The 24,778-nt window shown below is 43.6% G+C and overlaps 1 protein-coding gene across 1 annotated transcript in view; it reads left to right on the top strand.

The window, feature by feature from the left end:
- LOC124805565 (mucin-3A) overlaps window positions 1–24,778 on the top strand; it is a 197,052-nt gene that overhangs the window by 13,854 nt on the left and 158,420 nt on the right. The window contains exon 3 of the mRNA XM_047266131.1: window positions 18,713–19,029. Within this exon, the coding sequence (XP_047122087.1) occupies window positions 18,713–19,029 (317 nt within the window). The remainder of the gene's footprint in view (window positions 1–18,712; window positions 19,030–24,778) is intronic.

Genomic DNA, 24,778 nt, shown 5'->3' with positions numbered 1-24,778 from the left:
TGAGCGGAATACATAACGTAATACACGATCCGGTGGCATTAATGTGACCGCTGCCAACGTTCGACGTGAACGTGCAGTAACCCCCCACAGAACGATACGTCGTAGCACTAGCAGTGGAGGATGTGGAAAAGAATGAAGTCGTTGTTTTAATACAGAAACGGAGCGATTTACCTGACGTACGAAGGGGCATGCTCACTGTCTTTCGGGCCAAGGCGGATGCTTTTCAGAAATGGCAAAAGTTTGATACTCTTCGCGTACCGCCATCGTGCGTAGTAAAAAGGCACTACCCAAATAAGCGCCGAGGCAATTGTGGTGTATCACCGACCATAGATAAATGCGAAACAACAGCTATGTAGATTTGTATGGGCGAAAAGCCGTGCAACTGCTGTACAACTGACCTTCTAGATGAACCAAGGGGCTACGAACACCGTCTCCTCGACGATCGTTCAGCGAATGTTACTGAGTCGTTGCAGGAGGATCTGCAGCGAATTAACGCATGGGGCAGGGAATGGCAATTGAATCTCAATGTAGACAAGTGTAATGTGCTGCGAATACATAGAATGAAAGATCCCTTATTATTTAGCTACAATATAGCAGGTCAGCAACTGGAAGCAGTTAATTCCATAAATTATCTGGGAGTACGCGTTAGGAGTGATTTAAAATGGAATGATCATATAAAGTTGATCGTCGGTAAAGCAGATGCGTGACTGAGATTCATTGGAAGAATCCTAAGGAAATGCAATCCGTAAACAAAGGAAGTAGGTTACAGTACGCTTGTTCGCCCACTGCTAGAATACTGATCAGCAGTGTGGGATCTGTACCAGATAGGGTTGATAGAAGAGATACAGAAGATCCAACGGAGAGCAGCGCGTTTCGTAACAGGATCATTTAGTAATCGCGAAAGCCTTACGGAGATGAGAGATAAACTCCAGTGGAAGACTCTGCAGGAGAGACGCTCAGTAGCTCGATACGGGCTTTTGTTGAAATTTCAAGAACATACCTTCACAGAGGAGTCAAGCAGTATATTGCTCCCTCCTACGTATATCTCGCGAAGAGACCATGAGGATAAAATCAGAGAGATTAGAGCCCACACAGAAGCATACCAACAATCCTTCTTTCCACTAACAATACGAGACTGGAATAGAAGGGAGGTACTCAAAGTGCCCTCCGTTACACACCGTCAGTTGGCTGGCGGAGTATGGATGTAGATGTAGATGTAGAACGTGCAGTAACCTCCCACAAAACGATAGGTCGTAGCACTCGCAGTGGAGGGTGTGGAAAACAATGAAGTCGTTGTCGTAATACAGAAACAGAGCGATTTACCTGACGACCGAAGGGGCATGCTCACTGTCTTTCGGGCCAAGGGAGATGCGTTTCAGAAATGGCAAAGGTCTGTTACTTTTCGCGTATCGACATCGTGCATGGTAAAATGGCGCTACCCGAAAAGGGCGCCGAGGCAACTCTGGTGTATCTCGGACCATAGATAAAAGCGGAACGACGGCTATGCAGATGTGTACGGGCGAAAAGCAGTGCAACTATTGATTAACTAACCTTCTAGATGAACCAAGGGACTACCAGCACCGTCTCCTCGACAATCGTTCAGCGAATGTTACTGAGTATGGACGTCTGCAGCTGGTGCCTGGTTCGTGCGCCCATGTTGACTACTGTTCATGGCCGGCCGCGGTGGTCTAGCGGTTCTAGCGCTGCAGTCCGGAACCGCGGGACTGCTACGGTCGCAGGTTCGAATCCTGCCTCGGGCATGGGTGTGTGTGATGTCCTTAGGTTAGTTAGGTTTAAGTAGTTCTAAGTTCTAGGGGACTTATGACCTAAGATATTGAGTCCCATAGTGCCCAGAGCCACTACTGTTCATGGGCGACGAAGGCTGGAATTTGCAGGCCAGTAACACAACTGGACGTCCACTGAGCGTTGACGGGTACCTTTACAGATGAATAACGTTTTATGCTCCATCGGACAGATAGCCATTGACGTGTACAGCGTGAAACGTCTGAAAGCAACACACTGCACAGTCATCGGATTGATCCAGGCTGTAGGCATTCCTTGGGTGATCTCGTCATTCCGGAATGCACAATTGATTTATACAAGTATGCTTCTATCCTTGGGAACCAAGTCCACCCCTACATTCAGTTTGTTTTTCCTCTGCAGGATGGTATCTACCAGCAGGACAATGCAACACTGCACGCGGCTAGCAGTGTACGTACGTGGTTCGAAAAGCACCGGCATGTGTTTACCGTATTGCCCTAGTCACCGATATCCTCTGATGTACACCCAGTCCAGAATCTATAGGACCACCTCGATCGGGCCGTACGCGCCACGGATCCTCAACCGAGAAAGCTATTGCAGCTGGTCGTGGTATGGCTCTATATCCCACTTGGTCCTTCCAGAACCTAAGGTGGCCATTCGGGCTTTTGACAGGTGGTCACATTAATGTCGCAGGACTGTGTGCAGATAGGTCTGCTTAGATTAGATTAATACTTGTTCCATAGATCATGAATACCACACCTCGTAATGATGTGGAACGTGTCAGGTTAATAAAAGATGTCTGTACAAGATATTACATTACACAAAATATTGCATGACTAATGTTGAAGTTGTTGTTGTTGTTTTTTCCCTTAATTTATATCTAAAAATTCAGCCAATGAGTAGAAGGAGTTGTCATCTAGAAATTCTTTTAATTTTTTTAAAAATGTTAGTTGGCTATCTGTCAGGCTTTTGATGCTGTTTGGTAGGTGACCAAAGACATTTGTGGCAGCATAATTTACCCCTTTCTGTGCCAAAGTCAGATTTAACCCTGCATAGTGAAGATCAAGATCATCCTTTCTTCTGGTGTTATAGCTATGCATACTGCTATTACTTTTGAACTGGGTTGGACTATTAGCAACAAATTTCATAAGTGAGTATATATACTGTAAGGTTACTCTGAGGATCCCTAGATCCTTAAATACACTCCTGGAAATTGAAATAAGAACACCGTGAATTCATTGTCCCAGGAAGGGGAAACTTTATTGACACATTCCTGGGGTCAGATACATCACATGATCACACTGACAGAACCACACGCACATAGACACAGGCAACAGAGCATGCACAATGTCGGCACTAGTACAGTGTATATCCACCTTTCGCAGCAATGCAGGCTGCTATTCTGCCATGGAGACGATCGTAGAGATGCTGGATGTAGTCCTGTGGAACGGCTTGCCATGCCATTTCCACCTGGCGCCTCAGTTGGACCAGCATCGTGCTGGACGTGCAGACCGCGTGAGACGACGCTTCATCCAGTCCCAAACATGCTCAATGGGGGACAGATCCGGAGATCTTTCTGGCCAGGGTAGTTGACTTACACCTTCTAGAGCACGTTGGGTGGCACGGGATACATGCGGACGTGCATTGTCCTGTTGGAACAGCAAGTTCCCTTGCCGGTCTAGGAATGGTAGAACGATGGGTTCGATGACGGTTTGGATGTACCGTGCACTATTCAGTGTCCCCTCGACGATCACCAGTGGTGTACGGCCAGTGTAGGAGATCGCTCCCCACACCATGATGCCGGGTGTTGGCCCTGTGTGCCTCGGTCGTATGCAGTCCTGATTGTGGCGCTCACCTGCACGGCGCCAAACACGCATACGACCATCATTGGCACCAAGGCAGAAGCGACTCTCATCGCTGAAGACGACACGTCTCCATTCGTCCCTCCATTCACGCCTGTCGCGACACCACTGGAGGCGGGCTGCACGATGTTGGGGCGTGAGCGGAAGACGGCCTAACGGTGTGCGGGACCGTAGCCCAGCTTCATGGAGACGGTTGCGAATGGTCCTCGCCGATACCCCAGGAACAACAGTGTCCCTAATTTGCTGGGAAGTGGCGGTGCGGTCCCCTACGGCACTGCATAGGATCCTACGGTCTTGGCGTGCATCCGTGCGTCGCTACGGTCCGGTCCCAGGTCGACGGGCACGTGCACCTTCCGCCGACCACTGGCGACAACATCGATGTACTGTGGAGACCTCACGCCCCACGTGTTGAGCAATTCGGCGGTACGTCCACCCGGCCTCCCGCGTGCCCACTATACGCCCTCGCTCAAAGTCCGTCAACTGCACATACGGTTCACGTCCACGCTGTCGCGGCATGCTACCAGTGTTAAAGACTGCGATGGAGCTCCGTATGTCACGGCAAACTGGTTGACACTGACGGCGGCGGTGCACAAATGCTGCGCAGCTAGCGCCATTCGACGGCCAACACCGCGGTTCCTGGTGTGTCCGCTGTGCCGTGCGTGTGATCATTGCTTGTACAGCCCTCTCGCAGTGTCCGGAGCAAGTATGGTGGGTCTGACACACCGGTGTCAGTGTGTTCTTTTTTCCATTTCCAGGAGTGTAGATGTCTGCAGGATGACCGTGGGTGGGCTCCAGCAATTATTCTGATTACACGTTTTTGAGCAATGAATACTTTTTTACTCAACGATGAATTACCCCAGAATATGATGCCATACGAAAGCAGTGAATGAAAGAAGGCATTGTAAGCTAATTTACTGGGATTCTTATCACCAAACTTTGCAATAACCCTACTAGCATACGTAGCTGAACTCAGACGTTTCAGCAGACCATCAATGTGTTGCTTCCACTTTAACCTCTCATCAATGGACACACCTAAAAATTTTGAAACCTAAAAATTCTGTTAAGCCAGAAATTCAAAATTTCTCAGTGGTATCTTGTTAAGGCAGTCTTTGGAAATTTTTTCATTGAATGTGGATCGTAGTTGTAACATCGCCTGACAGCTACAGTTACGTAGCTATTGGGTAGTCGCCGAGAATGTAGTATTGAGTGCTACAAGATGAGCATATTTGTTCGCTGTAGTAGTATCTGAGATATTAGTGCCGTCAGAGGAGTCATGGCCCCACAAACGCACTCGTTTCTCTAAGCGCTGAGGATATATTCGACGTCTTTGCTTGTCAAGAGATGACTATCTTGAGTACATAGAGACACACGCAACAAATACTACTATACTACATAACATGGTCTTTGTCATCTGTCTCAAAAGTTAGTGCCTTTCTAAACAGGTCCCTGTAAAGTGAGGGTGCGTAACTAGTGGCCTGGTGTTGAGGCATTTATCGTTCCTGCTTGGAAAACTGAAATACCAAGTCACGAAAGGCTAATGAGGTAAGTCTGTGCAGTGTTTCATTCATATTAATAAGACAGGTACAGAATACTGCAGAGCTGTTTTTGGAAGGCTGCAGACACTCCCCCGCCCCCCCTTCCCCCACTCCTAAATTGATTATAGCAGCCATCTGTCTTGCGGCCAGTCACGGAGACAGCGCAAAGGCTTAACAGCAGTTTCGGTAGGAGGACTGTCGTGTGTAAGCATTTCGGTAAGAGAGATTAATCACCGCGTCTGGTGTGCTTGTCGGTTTCTCCTTCATCACAAACATTACGAAGCGGAAAGAAGCAGCGGCTCAAAGGCAAACGATCTCTGGTAACAAAGAAGGACATCATTGATACACAATAACGATTTGTCGCGGTGGTCATAGCACACATGTCACTGGATTTTGACTCTGGATGAGTTACGAATACACAGTGAATCTGAGTATCTTGCCGGAAACACTCATGATTGTTTCTGTAACATTATAACAGCCGTGTACGTCGAGTGAGGTGGTCTACTGAAATGGAAAATATGGTTTACTCCTTACAATTTGTGTATAAATATTAAGTGTAATGAGAAACGGTTACAAAGTCAAAACAATAGAGGAAAGTGCCCTAAAATGGTCTCCCTATCCTAAAATGTCCCCCTGAACTGGCTGTGCGTTATCCTGAACTCTAGTGACACAAGTAGTTCAGGCTTCCACCATTCTCTAGCGGAGCGCATGATTCGCTCGTTTCACTTGCTGCTTATCAGTTCGCCTTTAGATTTCTTAACAATGAAAATAGTTATTAAATTGTGATACAGTTTTCGTTACTTCATCTACATGGTGGCAGGTAAGCCTTTCGACCTGTGTGTGCTCTTCAATAGTAAGGTCCAAAGTTATTGTTTATATGACTAATTCACATCATTTTAATGTTCCGTAAACAAATTATTGGGTTAACAAAATGTAGGCTACAACCACGTAAACTGGACCCAGTTAAATTGCTTGAACCGGACTCCCTACTTTATCATGTTAAATGTCTGCCTGTATTAGCGAACACAGTTTCTTGGAATTCTATTGTAGATTCCAGTGACCAAGAAAATAGAATGCGCCTAAAACACCAGAAGCTATAAGTGCAGTTAGAGAAAGATGTGTTGTAAAGAGGCAAGTAAACAGTTAAACGTTCCAAAAGAAACGCTTATGAGGTTGTCAGAGATGAAGAATGGTACACCTAAGGAAAAAGCATATTGAGGCAAACACACACATTTTGGTATAGATGTTGAAGAATAGCTGGTTTACTGTTGTTCTGCTATGTAAACATATGTATGTGGGCATACTCGTAACGAAGTGTGAAGAGTAGCCGTACACCTGAAAGAGAGAAATGAAACTGAACACCGTTTCAAAGACGAAATTGCTGAGAAAAAAAGTGAGTTAGTCTTTTTCAATACCACAAAACCAAACTGCCAGAAAGAAAGTCAACCGGAACATCTTACAGCAGGACTCTTCAGTTCAGAAAGATGATATGTTATACTTATTCTTTGAAATTTGATTTAATTTTGTCTGGTTTAATACTTTTATCTATTTTCGTTCTGCGTTATTTTGATTATTTTTACAAGGTTTCCATTTTGGCACCTATTTTTCAAACTTGCTAAGCGTAAGGTTATTATACTCATTTTTGTATATCTTTTATTTGTATTTTCTAAGACTAAATTGTAAATGGTGCATAACATTATAAAGGAAACAATGGAAACTACGGATAGAGATATCAACAATGTAGGGAAAGACAGACTGCTACTTATTGTAAAGAAGTGTGCCGACATGCACAATTAAAAGACACTCACATATAACTTTCGGCTACAACCTTAGTCACCAAAACACACACACACACACACACACACACACACACACACACACACACACACACACACGACCGCCAACTCCAGTATCTCGAGCCGGAATGCCTGAGATGCTGCAACTGACGGTCGTGTGTGCGTCAGGTGTGCTTGCTTGCGTGTGTGTGTGAGTGTGTGTGTGTGTGTGTGTGTGTGTGTGTGTGTGTGTGTGTGTGAGTGAGTGTGTGTGTGTGTGTGTGTGTGTGTGTCTTTTACTGACGAAGACTGTGGGCGAAAGCCTGTCTGCAACTTGACGTGTTTTATTTACGGTAAGTAGCAATCTGTCTTTTCCTATATTGTTAACATTGTGAAGTAAATATTACATGCTATTAAAACGGAAAATTTTGTTATTTCCTACTTTTTAAAACAAAAATGAAATGGGTTCTGGTTTTGGACACTTCCCTCTCTGCATGGTGAAGAGGAAACCTTGTAGGTTGTTAGGCCATGTCGTGTCATCTTACTCTTCTTACGCAATCGACGTTTCGACCTCTATACTGGGACTTTTTCAGGATTTCCAGGTGCCCCGGTTAGCTGGTGATTCATGGTTGTTACTGTAACTTATTTTCTGTCGTTCGCGACGGATAACGTGTTCTGCGCAAACGGAAAAATTGTTACTTCGTCCTTCGTTCAATTAACCAAATGCATTGGGACATCTTGAAGAAGATTCCAACAGAAGGACCGAAACGTCGATTTTCTTAAACGAAATCAGAGACGAAAATGACGTGGCTTAACAGTCTAGGTGGTTTGACCTACGAGTACAATTGCCACGAAGATCTTTAGACTTACACAGTACACACGATATCTATGATCAATGAAGACATACGCTCTATGTACGGATTCTGACTAGTGGAATGGAAATAAATGTCTTAAGAAAGCAACACGTCTATGCAGACAGTAAGACGTCAACTCAAAGTAACTTCTTAGAGTCATACCAAAAGAGATGTCGACCGTAGGGTCTCGTTGTCACCTACTGAGAAGGTACTGACAAGTTACGACTTCCGAAAGCGTAATTCTTTCGTTCAGAGATATCGACACTTCGTGTCAAAGATCATGTTTTCGAAGAGATTTGGCCACTGACCCGATGCGAAGGTTTATAACTTGTAATGAAGGCGGTGAGGGAGAGGATATTCGAGGTCACCCTAATGGTTTTATTAGGGTGTGGGCAATCTTTGGGTGGGTTCTTCGTGCGGGCTTCCTTTCTCGCGCCGAGGTCACGTCAACCGTCACACCTGCTGTTCAGCCACTGGCGTTTTGAGATCCGGTTCGAAAGGATGCAAAGTTTTGTGATACGTCTCTCATTTCTTAGCTGCTGTTTGCATCTCGGTTGTAAGTTATATGTATGAGGAAGAAAGAAATATGCCTGTATTCCGTGAAGCGGTATATTAACCGAGATACTTTCCTCGAGACGTTTCCAATAAGTCTGGGCCATTCAGACAATCACAGTGCGGCAAGTTCTTCCGTTCTCCTAAATAGTTACGCTACACGTTTCACAGATGATTGCATGTGCTCGTAAGCGAATTCTTTTTCTAAGGATATTCGGGCACTTTCTAAACGATGAAAAACTTGCATTGGACGTAAGGGAGAGGAAATATGTCAAAAAATGGCATAGCTTTGTGTAGTGTGGTTGAAACGTTTTTAAAAATATTTCCGACGTGCCTGTGACTCATTCTCATACCACGCAAACAAAAATAGCAAACTGAAAGAGAAAAATTTGCGTTACTTCTACCAAACGTAAGCAAGTATTCCCAAATAGAATCGTTTCTGGAAATGCCAAAGTAGATTAGAAGCTTCTTATGTTCATAATCTTATCTGTTTTATAAACTTATATTTCATACAGAGTCTTTGTTGGTTTTCGCGTGAAGTATTACTTATTCCGATGCGTGGAATCTCGTGGACCGGGGGCTGGGGATGAGGGGAGGATTTTTATTTTTACTTTTTTTTTTTTTTGGGGGGGGGGGGGGGGGGAGCGGCGTGGGTTATCGTGGCACAAAGGGGAAAACGACACAACTTTCTCTCGACAATAAATAAATCTATAATCATACAATCTAGCGACTGTACTGGTCGTTACTTTCACTGATTAATAAGTAACTGATCGTTTAGTTTGATCGCTATGCTCGATGGTAATAGTGTCACAGTGGTAAAAACAAAATAAAGCGTACAACAGGTTATGTTTGTTATTACTCAGTCTCCTAACCACGGAAAAGCTTGCGACCATTAGAGAACCTTGATATTTAAATTAAGTCTGCTTATAAGAGGCTGTTATTTGTTCTGATTGGAGGGGACAGTTAAAAATAAGTTGAAAGAGGCCAAAGTTCTTTAATTCTTGATCTATTTTCCACGAAATGACGGTAATACTGTGGAGAGGTGCCAAATTATAGGGAAGACTGCATGGAGAAAACGCAACAAGGTAACCTCAGCTGCACAGCTGACGAATGCATAGTGAGTGAGACAAAATCACAAATTAAAAGTAAATTTGGCAACCTCAGTTGCGTACCAGAACAAATAAGCTGCATGCTGCTCAGAACATGGATCATGGTACCGCAGATTGCGGCAGTTTCAGTCCGACAAAGCTAGAAAAGTGTGCAAAAATCAGCACCAGATTGCAGCCGGGAGATATATTGCTACGAATCTTTGTTCTCCGTCCTCAACTCTCTACTTTCCTAGGAACTTAACATGGAGGGGACAACATAATGCTTCTGTCAATGCGATGGACGAGAATATCAGTCATCTGAGAAAAAGAAAAAACAAGGAAAACACTAGAAACCTCCTACTCTTGGTGTACAAAATGCACATTAACAAACATGAGGTTGGTTCCAGCCTGGAACAGTGCATCCTCAATGGTTGGCTTCGTCACGGCAAGCACAGCGGCGGGAAGAAGGGGTGGGAGGGGGGGGGGGGGGGGAGGCAACACATTCGATTGAATATACCTAAATTTTGGGATTGAAAGCAATCGATTATCTTACACTAGCCGGGCAGAGCTACGGCTTCTTGTCCTTTGCTGTTAATGCTAAAAAAACGTAAATGTCATGTTCAGTTATTCTCGGCGACAGCGGTGGTGGCACAGTATATTCTGTCCTCAGTGAAGACTGGCGCCAGCTCTATCCACAAAGGTAGGGAGGAAGCTACTGCTGCACTTCCGCGAAAAATGGCCATCTCCATGAGGATGCTCGCCTTTTCTAAAGAGATTCACTGACGGCCTTCTGCTGACAAATAGGAACCGGGGACCACACTGGAAGTGCACCATCCCAGGAAGAAAAATGCAACGCTTTCCCTGTTAACAATTATATCCAGTAATCACTAAAAAATAGCCACTAAACAGTTTCAGAAAAATTAAACAATATTGCTCTGCAATATGTCATAGCAATGCCACAACCCTTTCCTCACTACCGAAGATCTGTGGTGAAGTGATGTCAAGTTTCATTACTGCTGAAACAATTTAGGTTGTTGTTGTTGTTGTTGTGGTCTTCAGTCCTGAGACTGGTTTGATGCAGCTCTCCATGCTACTCTATCCTGTGCAAGCTTTTTCATCTCCCAGTACCTACTGCAACCTACATCCTTCTGAATCTGCTTAGTGTATTCATCTCTTGGTCTCCCTCTACGATTTTTACCCTCCACGCTGCCCTCCAATACTAAATTGGTGATCCCTTGATGCCTCAGAACATGTCCTACCAACCGATCCCTTCTTCTGGTCAAGTTGAGCCACAAACTTCTCTTCTCCCCAATCCTATTCAATACTTCCTCATTAGTTATGTGATCTACCCATCTAATCTTCAGCATTCTTCTGTAGCACCACATTTCGAAAGCTTCTATTCTCTTCTTGTCCAAACTATTTATCGTCCATGTTTCACTTCCATACATGGCTACACTCCATACGAATACTTTCAGAAATGACTTCCTGACACTTAAATCTATACTGGATGTTAACAAATTTCTCTTCTTCAGAAACGCTTTCCTTGCCATTGCCAGCCTACATTTTATATCCTCTCTACTTCGACCATCATCAGTTATTTTGCTCCCCAAATAGCAAAACTCCTTTACTACTTTAAGTGCCTCATTTCCTAATCTAACTCCCTCAGCATCACCCGACTTAATTAGACTACATTCCATTATCCTTGTTTTGCTTTTGTTGATGTTCATCTTATATCCTCCTTTCAAGACACTGTCCATTCCATTCAACTGCTCTTCCAAGTCCTTTGCTGTCTCTGACAGAATTACAATGTCATCGGCGAACCTCAAAGTTTTTATTTCTTCTCCATGAATTTTAATACCTACTCCGAATTTTTCTTTTGTTTCCTTTACTGCTTGCTCAATATACAGATTGAACAACATCGGGGAGAGGCAACAACCCTGTCTTACTCCCTTCCCAACCACTGCTTCCCTTTCATGTCCCTCGACTCTTATAACTGCCATCTGGTTTCTGTACAAATTGTAAATTTAGGTGATCATTTGTATTTATATATCTTCCTATCTTTTTCGATAATGTATCGCTGTACATTTGAGAATACATTTCTATTCCGTACAGACCATTCTGTGTCCATTCTTTAGTCTAATTCTGCATGCGTCTGCTCGCTGTAACATTCCATGAAGCTGAGGAATGTTTCAACAAAAAGAAAATTCACTTAGTTCAAGAACACAAGACAACATCAATCAAAAGCTTTTTCGACTGTAACAATACTTCTTAGAATGCAAATTCTATACTTTTGCAGATGATTGAAGTAAAGGGATAAAAAAATACCAGTCTAGTTACTGAGGGGACAGCTAATGAAATACTCGAAAAAAATTAAGAAAAAATGAAAGAAGTAGAAAATGTTCCATATCTGGGCCAACAAATGCACTGCAACTTCAATTGGGAAACCCGTTGCTTGGATTTAATCAGTTATGGAAATATTTGTTGGGAAAATTCAAGTTACAGAGAATGTATCTTCAGAATATAAAACCGTGTTGTTGCAGTTACACCTGACGTTAACCATAGAACATCCCGCAGAAATCTATTCAAAACAACGGAATATTTTGACAAATATTTCATGATACATAGATCTGTGAGTGACCTCTGTCATTAGCAATATATTTCTGTTTACAGAAAATTTTGAAGAGCTGAATACAACACTAGGACGAAAAACCCTCTGCAGTGACTTCGTTTGTACAGAAAAGTGTCCAACCCTGCGATATGCATGCATTCAAGAATCTCCCAGAGCACATTGTCATGTGGGTAATGTGGAAAGGCTCTGAATTAAAAAACTATATGTTACGCAATATAATTAGAATTAGCACTGTAACACAGTGATGCAAAGTCGTTTCACTACATTACATTTAAATTAAATTAAATGTTCGACGTTGACTTCTTTCCACATCTCAGAGACCAGTCTCTGTGGGATTCATGGAATACGACTAATGTAATGTGACTTCATTTTCGTATCCGGTAAGGAAAAGTGAACTAGGAATGAGTCCTTAATTGTTTGCTCTTCATCGTGTTCTGCGGTAACATTAATTGCATCTCAAATATGCCTAAGATGCTCTCATAGAAAACTCAGACAGAAACACACACACACACACACACACACACACACACACACACACACTCTATACTATTTAGCCAGTCTGAGCACCCGTGCCTTATGCTCAACGCTATTCATTCCACTCTGCCACCGCTTCCCGCCCAGATATTCCGTTTTACGAGATAATTTGCGCAATTAGATGAGATATGAATGGAAACGCCCCGACTCTTGCGCCGTTTCTCCGAACTCGGCTTGAATGATTTACGGTTGCGCGAGTTACATTAACCCAGACTCACCTCGGCTTTAAATTTATCCGGCAACCTCGGCGTCGCGCGGGAAAGTAGAATTTAATTGCCATATAAAAGAAAGACTCGAGGGCCAATTTGTTATTCTGTACTGCGGCACAGAGATTGGGAAACTTCGGTAACCACACCAGTTGGAGCGCTTGCTACCCCGGTTAATAGTCGTCATCGCGTTCGAGAGAAATGACGACGGGGCCGGAAAGAATGGTTTACGATGTCGGAAAATCGCCTCCTACGACCGACGTAGAATTACCTCGCAGTAAATTGCTGGTTCAGGCTTTATGACCCATGAAATTTTGAACGAGTTACGTGGAAGCCCGCCGCGGAAAAATCAACCATTGTCGTATCCTGCTATGATGTATGATATGTTGCGTGTTGGCTTTACAAACGTTACGTGTAGAAGTACTGAGACGCGTTTCTAGAAGTTTATATCGTTCACAACAGATGCAATCAGCTGTCAGATCTGTGGCAGCAATACTACAAAGTGTTCGGCCTTACGTACCTTTGAAGGGATAGGTCGTAGTTTACAGCAGAGAAGGAAACAGCTATTTTCATTGACAAATGTAACATAGTTCTGAAATTTATGCTACTCGCATCCAAATTCAAATACGACTGTCGCTGTACAAAGTATTTTAACGTCAATTCCATAAAGTGAGACAGAAGCCTGCAGGGGTATTTACTTATAACCTTTGGGGTTTCAAACGACGACTGCATGAGAACTGCAATCCACACAGAAAAATGACGTCTATTAGTGGACAAAACATCTTTCAAAGTTTTGATTCATCATGCACATCATGGTGTCGCCACACGGGGGCAAACGTATCTGAACACATAGACCGGGGGGAGGGGGGGGGGGGGCGCATGTCATGCCAAAACTTCACGTGGGCCGAGTGTGCGAGGTGTATGCGGGCCATGGCTCGGACTGTTTCGGCTTTGCTCGGACGTTCTCATAAGTAGCTCAGTACGGCTCCCTCATTTCATTTAGTATTGCGGTGTTACATTTTTCGGTCGGCACAACTCTCGTCTGTACGGCAGAATGATGGTTTTTCAATGTTTACTCTTTGCTATTTGTTTGTGGTGTGAACGATCTTCACAGGCCCTGTGGCTGTTGGGACAAACTGAAGAAGTCCAACGACCTATCGTCACAAATGATTGGGAATGACAGAAGAGAGGGATGAAAATTCTCAGTATACACTGATTAGCTAGAACATTATAAACACCTGCCTAATAGCCACGGATGACAGCGGCAACTCGTCGTGACATGGAAACAATGAGGACTTGGTAGGCCTTTGGAGGGAATTTGCACCACATATGCACACAGAAGTCACCTAATTCCCGTAAATTATTGGAGGGGGTGATGAAATCTGACGCCACGTTCTATCACATCCCAGATGTGTTCGATTGGGTTCAGATCTGGCGGGATGGGAGGCCAGCACATCAATTGGAACTCGCCAATGTGTTCCTCGAACCACTTCCACACATTCCTAGCCTTTCGACATGGCGCTTTATCTTGTTGAAAAATGTCACTGCCTTTGGGAGATATGATCGTAATGAAGGGGTGTAAGTGGTCTGCAAGCTGTATACGATACACCTTGACCCTCATGGCACCACTGAACCCATGGATGCGCACATCAATGTTCTCCAGAGTGTAATGGAGCCGCCGACAGCTTGTCCCCGTCACGCAGTACAGGTATCAAAGGGCTGTTCCCCTGAAAGACTACGAATTTGCGCCCTATCATTGGCATGGTGAAGAATGTACCGGGATTCATCAGACCTTGCAATGCTCTGCGACTGCACCAACGTCCAGTGCCGATAGTCAAGTGCCCGTTTTAGTCGTGGTTGTCGATGTAGAGGTATTGACATTGCACATGCATGGGTCATCGGCTGCGGAGGCCCATCGTTAGGAGTGTTCGGTGCACTGTGTGTACAGACACGATTGTACTCGGCCCACCATTAAAGTCCGATGTTAGATCCGCCACAGTTCACCGCTTGTCCTGATTTACCAGCCTCCCCAGCCTACGACGCCCAACATCTGTAATGATGGTGGCCGCCCAACCCTTGGTTTAGGCGCATGCTGAAGGCACCACAGCACTCCTCGAACACCCGATACGTCGTGGAGTTTCCGAAATGTTCTTGCAGAGCATCCGGGTCACCATAATACGCTCTCGGTCAAACTCAGATAGATCGCGCGCCTTCGCAATCCTACACGAGGACAGCATGCTCGCTGATACAACAAACACCGAACGTGCGTCTCACTAGCAGTCATTCCACGCCAGGTGTCGCTGCTATGACCTGGAGGGGTTTATATGGCTGGTAGGTCGGCGGTCATAATGTTCTGTCTGATCTGTGTATGTTACGCAATCGTATAAGCAATGGGTACTAGAAATTTGCTGTGAAGCAACATTGCAATACAATACAGAAAGAATTTAAGGATTTAGTTGATAATGAGGGAGCAAAACATTACAACGATCGACTGTACATCAAGAAGAATTTTGTACGAATTTTGCAAGCATGTGGCACGTGAAGAAATTGCTGCTACAAAAAGCAAATTTTACGAAGTCGCTGTCGGCTGCAACAGCTTCCGATGGGATTTAACGAAGAGCAGGGGACTTTATAAATTACATCAAAGTGCGTTGGTTAAATCAAGGGGCATGACTGCAATGATTTCTCGATTTAAAACCCGCTATTGTTGAATTTGTCATGGAAGGAAAATTAGGACATCCGGAACGGATTTGCACACCTATCATTTTAAGTGGACTTGACTGCACACTTGCAAAAGTGAAACATAGCAAGGTGAGAAACAACTGCCTTCTTATTTGATGGGGATGCACTCAAACGTAAAACCGCATTATTGAAGAGACCCATTCTGACCAAAACAGTAGAGTTCGGTAAGCTCACTGGCTTAAAGAAAGCGCGACGTTTAAAGAATACATTGTAGCCTTGAAGTTTCCGACACTGACAAACTTAGATCTGTTTTAGACACTGTTTGTCGTTTCAGTTAAAAGCACCTCTGTGCATGTGTAGATTTAAGTTACTGATCTGCTAGGTAATTCCTCTTCTAAAGACAACACTGCTCCGTAATAACGTAGCAAAAGTGCTACAACATTTTGATCAACATTTGTGTGTGTAAGACCTTAGGAAACTGAGTCACGATGACGTGGTAACTTTAGTGCAAAAATCTGTGAAATTATCTGCGTCTATCTATACGCCGACAGTTTGTTCCAGATTAAAATTATATGATGTCCTCAGAACGCCAAAAATAATAAAATATTTTTGAAAATTTGTTTCCCTTGTGTTCTTTGCTTTTGATAAATGTGAAATATAAAACCAAGTCACATGCAATACGACCTCATTGCCATTTAAATCCGGCACGTTCACAGTATCCGCCTCTTCCTCCTCCTTGTTCTAAGACAACATGGCACGGGGAAGGGAGGGGGGGTGGAGAGGGGTAAGGCGGGGGGGGGGGGGGGGGGAGGAAAGTGTGCAGCGAGGCTGCTACGGTACTCGTTCCAGTGCACGGTTCGTCAGCCGAACTCTTGGCCACCCCTCATGTCCACAAATCATATGCTCCATATTGTCAAACAGAATAGGTTGCGCCTGTAGAGGGCAACTCAGTAAACTGATTTCCAAATCGACCTGCTGTCATTATTCCTTCCTGGGTAGCAGCAACAACAGCGACTTCAATGAATTACACGTACATAATGACATTTTCCACATCGCAAACGGTGTACATATTGAGAACCTATAGCATGAGTTAAGAACTTGGAAAGACGCTCAATACATTATTATGGATATCTTGCAGTTTTTCGCACAGTCATTTTCTGAACCCCTGGAATTATTTAGGAAGAACACTGTATATACGCTATAATATGACATCGAATATTTATTCTGTACACTGGCGTGACACCGAAATTCCAGTAGCAGAATAAAACCATCTACAGCTGTAAGCGTAAAATGATGTTTTTAGACCCTTTCACTACCATTTGGACGAATGTGTCCCATGTCAGTTTATCGGAAAAGCAGTGGGAATTTGCTTCACATTATAGGTACGTTTCAGAGTCCTGCAGGTTAACGAAAGCTTTCTAATAGTTTCCACATTTATTATAGTTATAGACTGCACATGTAGGTTGTGCTGTCTCCGAGATTCATTGTTATTCATCTATCCTGCGCCTTCATATAGGCAACGCAATGAACAGATCCGTAAAATGGGCTGCTGTAGCACCCTGCTGGACAGTTCGCGAGAATGAACTTCACGCACGTGGCGACGTTTGCTGTGTCATAAACGTCGCCCCTACTCAGGACCTGTAAAGTAAGTTAAAGGTTCGAGAGATGTGCTATCTACCGACGTGTTTCTGTTTTCAACAAGTGTGATAATTCTCTTCTGAAACACCGGGGGTCCTTATAAATAAACTCGTATGTCTCACCATTCCCCACATTGGAAAACGAAACGGATGGAAATACTTTTCTCATATTGTTACTTCTGACTGGGAACTGTACATTAATGTTTGTGATTCAGTAAGAAAACTGGTACTGGAAAAAGTACCTGTTCATACAGGTTTGCGTGCCCATATTACAAGCAGTTAATGAATATGAGTCGAGGGACATGAAAGGGAAGCAGTGGTTGGTAAGGGAGTGAGACAGGGTTGTAGCCTCTCCCCGATGTTATTGGTTCAAGTGGCTCTGAGCACTATGGGACTTAACATCTGAGGTCATCAGTCCCCTAGAACTTAGCACCACTTAAACCTAACTAACCTAAGGACATCACACACATCCATGCCCGAGGCAGAATTCGAACCTGCGACCGTAGCGATCGCGCGGTTCCAGTCTGACGCGGCTATAACCGCTTGGCCACAACGGCCGGCCCCGATGTTATTCAATCTGTATATTGAGCAAGCAGTGAAGGAAACAAAAGAAAAATTCGGAGTAGAAATTAAAATTCATGGAGAAGAAATAAAAAATTTGAGGTTCGCCGATGACATTGTAGTTCTGTCAGAGACAGCAAAGGACTTGGAAGAGCAGTTGAACGGTATGGATAGTGTCTTGAAGGGAGGATATAAGATGAACATCAACAGAAGCAAAACGAGGATAATGGAATGTAGTCGAAATAAGTTGGGTGATGCTGAGGGAATTAGATTAGGAAATGAGACACTTAAAGTAGTAAAGGAGTTTTGCTATTTGGGGAGCAAAATAACTGATGATGGTTGAAGTAGAGAGGATATAAAATGTAGACTGGCAATGGCAAGGAAAGTGTTTCTGAAGAAGAGAAATATGTTAACATCGAGTATAGATTTAAGCGTCAGGAAGTCGTTTCTGAAAGTATTTGTATGGAAGTGAAACGTGGACAATAAATAGTTTGGACAAGAAGAGAATAGAAGCTTTCGAAGTGTGGAGCTACAGACGAATGTTGAAGATTAGGTGGGTAGATCACATATCTAATGAGGAGGTATTGAATAGGATTGGGGAGAAGAGAAGTTTTTGGCACAAATTGACTAGAAGAAGGGATCGGTTGGTAGGACATGTTCTGAGACATCGAGGGATCACCAATTTAGTATTGGAGGGCAGCGTGGAGGGTAAAAATAGTAGAGGGAGACCAAGAGATGAATACACTAAGCAGATTCAGAAGGATGTAGGTTGCAGTAGGTACTGGAAGATGAAGAAGCTTGCACAGGATAGATTAGCATGGAGTGCTGCATCAAACCAGTCTCAGGACTGAAGACCACAACAACAACAATGAATATGACTTATAATGAAATGCACTTTTCTAACTCATGAGGTACAGTTACAACGTGCTTGTAATTAAGAAGGTCGTTGTGTGTACTCGTAGTCTCCTCTAACGCTGAACACACTTTATAGTAGTCTCGTGCAGTGATTTATATGGGTTTAACGTTTCATCCGCAGGAGCTGCGCCGAGCCCGAAGCAGACCACGAAGACGACCGTGATCGAGACTCGACCGCCGACCACCAGCAGCGCAGCGCCGCCCGCGGCCATCAAACCCAGCAAGACTGTCTCCAGCGACCCCACGTCGGACAAGAAGGCCCGACCAGCCTCCAACGTGGAGGTGCGCGTCGGCGCTCCGGCCACAGTCGTCTTCTCCAGCGTGGTCGAAGTGCGCAAGCCGGCCGCGTCCAGCAAGGTGCAGGTGCTGACCGGGCCCGCATCCAGCGAGGTCCACGTCCAGAACAGGCCGCCCTCCAGCGTCGTCCACATCGTCAAGGTTTGTCTGCCCTACATGTTCACATTCTCAGATGGCACAGCGGCAGGCAAACGATTCGCCTCTGGTTAACTAGACGCATAAAATCATTATCAGTCCTGTTCTATCAAAAGGCAACGGCCTTGCCGCAGTGGATACACCGGTTCATTTCAAATTACCAAAGTTAAGCGCTGTCGGGCGTGGCCAGCACTTGGATGGGTGACCATCCGGGCCGCCGTGCGCTGTTGCAATTTTTCTGGGTGCACTCAGCCTGGTAATGCCAATTGAGGAGCTATTCGACCGAATAGTAGCGGCTCCGGTCAAAGAAACCCATCATAACGACCGGGAGAGCAGTGTGCTGACCACACGCCCCTCCTATCCGTACCCTGCGCTGAGGATGATACGTCGGTCGGATGGTCCCGGTGTGCCAGGTGTGGCCGGATGACGGTGTGCTACTGTTCCATTAAAGGATTGATTCCTTTTGTAACATAACAGTACTTGAGAAGTTATATACAGCACGTTTCAAAATTACTACTATTATTATTATTATTATTATTATACATCACTTTCACATCAGATACACTAGCTGCTACCTGCAGCTCTGCTCGCACATCAGCAGTTTTGCTGTGATGAGTGATGTTCAGTAACTTACCTACTGAATGTGCAGTGACATCAGCTACCCTCACACGTCTGCTGGTTGGGGTAAACGCAGCTTGTTATGTGTGCCTCACTGCCCCAGCGCACGATGCGTCGGCATGTTAAGAAGCGCACAACTTTTCATCGTGCTATTGAAGTAGTCGTACAGTATGCAACAAATAGTGTGGAAGTATGGACCAAACACTCTGAAGTAGAAACATTGTATTCATAACTTTGAGTCATTTCACGTAGCACATATCAAACAGTAAAATTCTTTTCACAAATATGGTAAAGATTAAAAACGGTAAATAGCTTTTTTAAAGAATAAGTATTTTTCCCTAATGCACGTTATATTCTTCAAATCAATTAGCAACCTGCACTATACAGTTTCTAAAGCAGCTCATGTTCTTCCTCAGGGTTCAAGTTATCTCCATACGAAATTTCATCGGAATCGGTTCAGCGGGTTAGTCGCGAAAACTTACTTACAGAGATAATTTCGCATTTATAATATTAGCTACCACAAAACTTTCAATTGCCTTATCTTTCTTTGTGATCCGAATTTGATGAAATAAAGCCTATTACAGGCCTTCATGCAATGCTCAATTTACCTGTGAATACTTCGTTAGAGAGATTAGCATGGTCAAACAGACAGACACGTAAGTCTTACAGTTTTATTGTTAATATGTATTAATGGAGGTAAAAACTTGTGGTGAATTGTAATCGCACGTACGGAGCGATGTAGAGTGAGACGATCACTTAAAGCTAATCGAAGGCAAGACACTTGTCGCACTCAGATTCATTAGAAGGATCCATAGAAAGTGTGGTCCACCCGTAAAGGAGGGAGATAGCTTTGACAACTCTCGTTCGACATAAACTGAATACTGCTTGTCACTCTGGAGTCCACACCAGATAGGGCTGATTTAAAATATACTGAAGATCCAAAGAAGAGCAGCATGCTTCTTCTCACTCCCATTTAGTAAACGCGAAAGCTTATTGCAAATACTCAGCCACCTTCAGTGGGGGAAGCTGACACAGAGGTTTACTGTATCACGTTGTACTTTACTGTTGAAATTCCGAGATCGTACTTTCATGGAAGAGCCGACTAATACATTTCCTCTATTTACGTCCGTCTCGAGAAAAGACTACGAACGTAAAATTAGGTTTGAGCTCACGCGGCGCATTACCAACGGTCGTTCCTCCCCCAAACCATTCGCGACTGGAGAATGGAAGGGTGAAGCGATAGTGACACTCCATGTACGCTCCGCCATTCACCGTAAGGTAGCTTGCAGAGTACGGATTTCCATTCGGATGTACACGTAACTTACACATCGAAATTGAAAGTTTACCTGGGCGCCAATTGCAAACTGTCGTCGTGTGGGGTAGGTAGGGATCTGTGTGATGCAACTAACTCACTTGTTAATTAACCAGCTTCCGTCCAAGCCAGGTGGCGTTTTGTATTCTCTCTTCAGTTGGTACATTTCAATTAAATCCACACCTCTAAAATGTTCATGTATTAGGTGGAGTGCCATGTTCTCTACGTAAATCTTGTGAATCTTGCAGCGCAGCTGTAAGTTTATTACACCTGCTGCTATAGAGAAGTAAAAACGACTTCTTTTGATGTGTTACCGCCACATCTAGTAAACGCCATCAGGCAGAACCCTACCGGCAACCACATAAGACATCAACTTACAACTGATGCGACAGTAAACTTTCTCTCTCTAACTGTATTATTTTCATTTACTCAGAAGAAGCAGTCTTGTGAAGCAGGGTGAATTTTTCTTTAACCCTTTGGTTGGCACTGTTGCTGTGAAACAACTTCAAAATGCGTGCTGATTCCTGCGACATGCTTCGAGTTTCGTCCTTTGATGGGTAATGGTGCTTGTAAGCAACATTCAAGATCTCATATACTGCGATATTTTGTAGTCTCTGGTGAAAAGTTTCTGAATAGTGTGCACCTTTAACAGACATTTTGCACCGTTATGTGAGCATCAGTCACAAGTAAAGCAGTTTCATACATTTTTTGTGGCCGCCGTTCTTCATTGTGCAACGAAAATTGCTTATAAATGGGAAGAGAAAGTCTTGAAGGTGCGTTATTATGGAGATGTGTTAGCGAGTTCTTACCTAGGACATTGAAAACGGACTATTGTTTTCTGGGAAGACGAAGCCTGGCTTTGAGTATACGACGGACAAAAAGGCCAAGAGAAGAAGTAAACATGTGAACGTGAGCCGTTGACCGATACACGATATGACAGTTTTGGTCACTGGTCAGAATATGGAGCTAAAGTGAGGATGTAAACATTGCGCTCATGGACGGGCTAATGTAAAACGCGTAGAATGTGAAATTGTTCTGTGCTTTGTGGAAAGACATTTCACTTGCAATAGTGCAAAATGCAACCGCTTTTCAGCTACAGGGACAACGATGTAGTACATTTATTGTAGCACCCATGGACAATGATACTTACAAGTAACACACTTTATTTGGAAGTGATGTATGAAAAATTGTTCAAATGACTATACTTCTAATTTAAGTTACTTAGCACTTCTTCTTCGCAACAATTCTGTGTGTGACAAATAAAGGCTTAAGCACTTCGTACATTATTTTTCAGGTTAAGTTATATAGGGATTTGAATCAGTCCGGTAATGGATTAATTTCAATAATTTCACATTTAATGACATTGTTGTCAAAGTGGTATTAAACTCTGACCACCTTTATCTCCTTTTCCAAACCCATCAATCTTAGTGCAAGGTTATCCAGATCTAGTTCAAGTCTCCTGTTCCCAAGAAGCTGTAGACCATTTATCCTGCGACAAAGCTGAGAGGTTGCGCTGCCAGATGGCACACTTCCTTTAATGCCGCACCCACACCCTTGACTCGGTAGAATAACTCGTATGTGAAATTCGGCAGTCCTCCTCTGGTGGCCTTGAAACTCTTAAATGTCAAGCCGCAAACTCCAACCTGGTGGCCCGACTGACCATCTGCTGAACCACACGCCATCCGCAAGAGATGCTTCCGTCGATAGATGTGTTGCTTCATCTCGTAAAATGCAAAGTACACGCCAATTTGTTCCGCCATCCTGAGGTCCGCTTACCACCTGGTGCCCTGTTAGGTGTGCAGGTGTAACACAAAGATCAATAGCGTCTGGACGGAGGTGTCACGAATCCTGCTTGCATTCATCATTCTCTCGTTTACCCTTTCTCTTCTACTAGAACAAATTTTTTATTGTAACAGTTATTTACTCCGAGGAAAAATAATACTGCGAGACAGCATCTCTGAGTTTCTAAAATATAATGGCATTGTGGATGCCAATTTCGTTGTCGATGGTTGAATTGTGAGCTGCGATAATGTTCGGTGTTAGTCCTATATTGTGAAACGTTACTTAAGTTTTGTTATCCTATCAAAAGAACAGGACTAGCACTCCATTTTTATAGCAGGCGTTGCTTTATTACAAAGTCCTCTAAAACCTCTAAATGGCAGAGACACTTGGTGACAGGATTTGGACCTCGGCGGTAATGAGTGTTTTTCATGCACGAAACGTGCCAGCGTAACCTGCCGATTAATAAGTGAACAGAGTGGTTACGTGGTATAGACATTGGTGGAACAAACTCCAAATTCCCTTCCAGTAATCCTGCATCAGATTCAGTTTGGTCCACCTGGTTGACGTTAGACTAATTCCATTATGGTTTCTTAAAATGCCGAACTTTGCTCCTGTTCTTTTAATTGTGCTAGTAATCCTCCTTTTCTTTTTTCTGTTGTCTAGGAAAGGGCCATTTTTGTGCATGTTCGGCAGTTTCTTAAGAGTATATATTCCGTGCCATGATGAACTCAAGATTCTGCCACCTGAAAACAACTCAGAGTACATAATAACAAAAGATGGCATTGTACATGGCTCAGAACAATTTTATTTATCTTCTTCTCTGCTGCAGAACACGAAATACAGAATTTGTCCATTTCCACCTTACACTCCAGTATGCTGAGAGAAATTGGGATTCCATGACAGTTAATAACAACATCGTGGTACAGCAATTTCAAACACAAGAACAAGAGTAATTTTTTTCGCTGTTTGCTGGTCGATATAACTTACATATTATTGGGCATTTATTGGATGTTTCGCGATACAAGCATACAGATAAGCGCCTTTTTTATCCTTATTGAAGTCACAGTTCCATTAGTTCATCGTGTCTATTTGTAACATATATCACGGATGGAAGCAAACTGAAGATGAACGTAAAGGACAAAACTTGATCACCAAGACATTCGGAAATTGAGGTAATTTGCACTGACGTATCATTTTTATAATGTGAATCAGAGTCTCCATGTAGAGAGCGACCTTTGGACTACGTACATAGTGACACTCAACTGCAGAATGTGACTGAGTGGCACAACAACGAACGCGTCTTAGAGTGAGAGGAAGATTTGTACCCACTTGTGAAACTCCAGTCAGGTGCGATAAAGTGTATGAAAAATTCTGGGCCTCACAGAACACATCTTGCGGTAATATTTTTGTTGTCTAGCTCGTTTTCCGCGAGAAAAATTCACGTATCCTGCATATATTTGCAGTGAGTGGTTGCCTAGAAGACAATTCACGTACCTGTAGCTTAGGCAAACGTCCATATATAGGTCTTCATTTTGTAATTGCAAACTTTACTAATTTCCTTTTGATGATGTTTTGTATCTTTCTTCCGCCGTACTGTACAGATCTTCCTCACACTACTCTTCGAGTTACTAGTTTGCGAATTTGTGAACTGAATTGTCCAACACCTTCACAGGTCATCTTGACGACACGAGTGCTCCTACTTCTAATGTGACATTTATTCTGCTATCCATGTACAGTGTTTTTATCGAATATGTTTTAACTCACGTACATCATAATCTATTTTGTATTTCTCTCAAAACAGCTCAGTTAGTTTTCTACCTAGATAGACGTGGTAGCTTCTTATGATAAAGTAGTGAATAAATTAATTTTGTAACACTGACACTCCTTCAGTTTTATCGACTTATGTACAGCTGCATCACCCACGATGCCAGTGTAGATGTAAAATAATATAAAATTTTGGCATCTTTCTGTACCCCTCACGCCAAGTCGATTTGATGTAGTTAATTTCAGACACCATGAATGCCACAAGTGTTGTTGATCTGC

Source organism: Schistocerca piceifrons, chromosome 7, assembly GCF_021461385.2.
Source record: "Schistocerca piceifrons isolate TAMUIC-IGC-003096 chromosome 7, iqSchPice1.1, whole genome shotgun sequence".
Lineage (NCBI taxonomy): Eukaryota > Metazoa > Arthropoda > Insecta > Orthoptera > Acrididae > Schistocerca > Schistocerca piceifrons.
The sequence above is the reverse complement of the archived record's forward strand: the minus strand, read 5'-3'. Positions and strand labels throughout refer to the sequence as shown.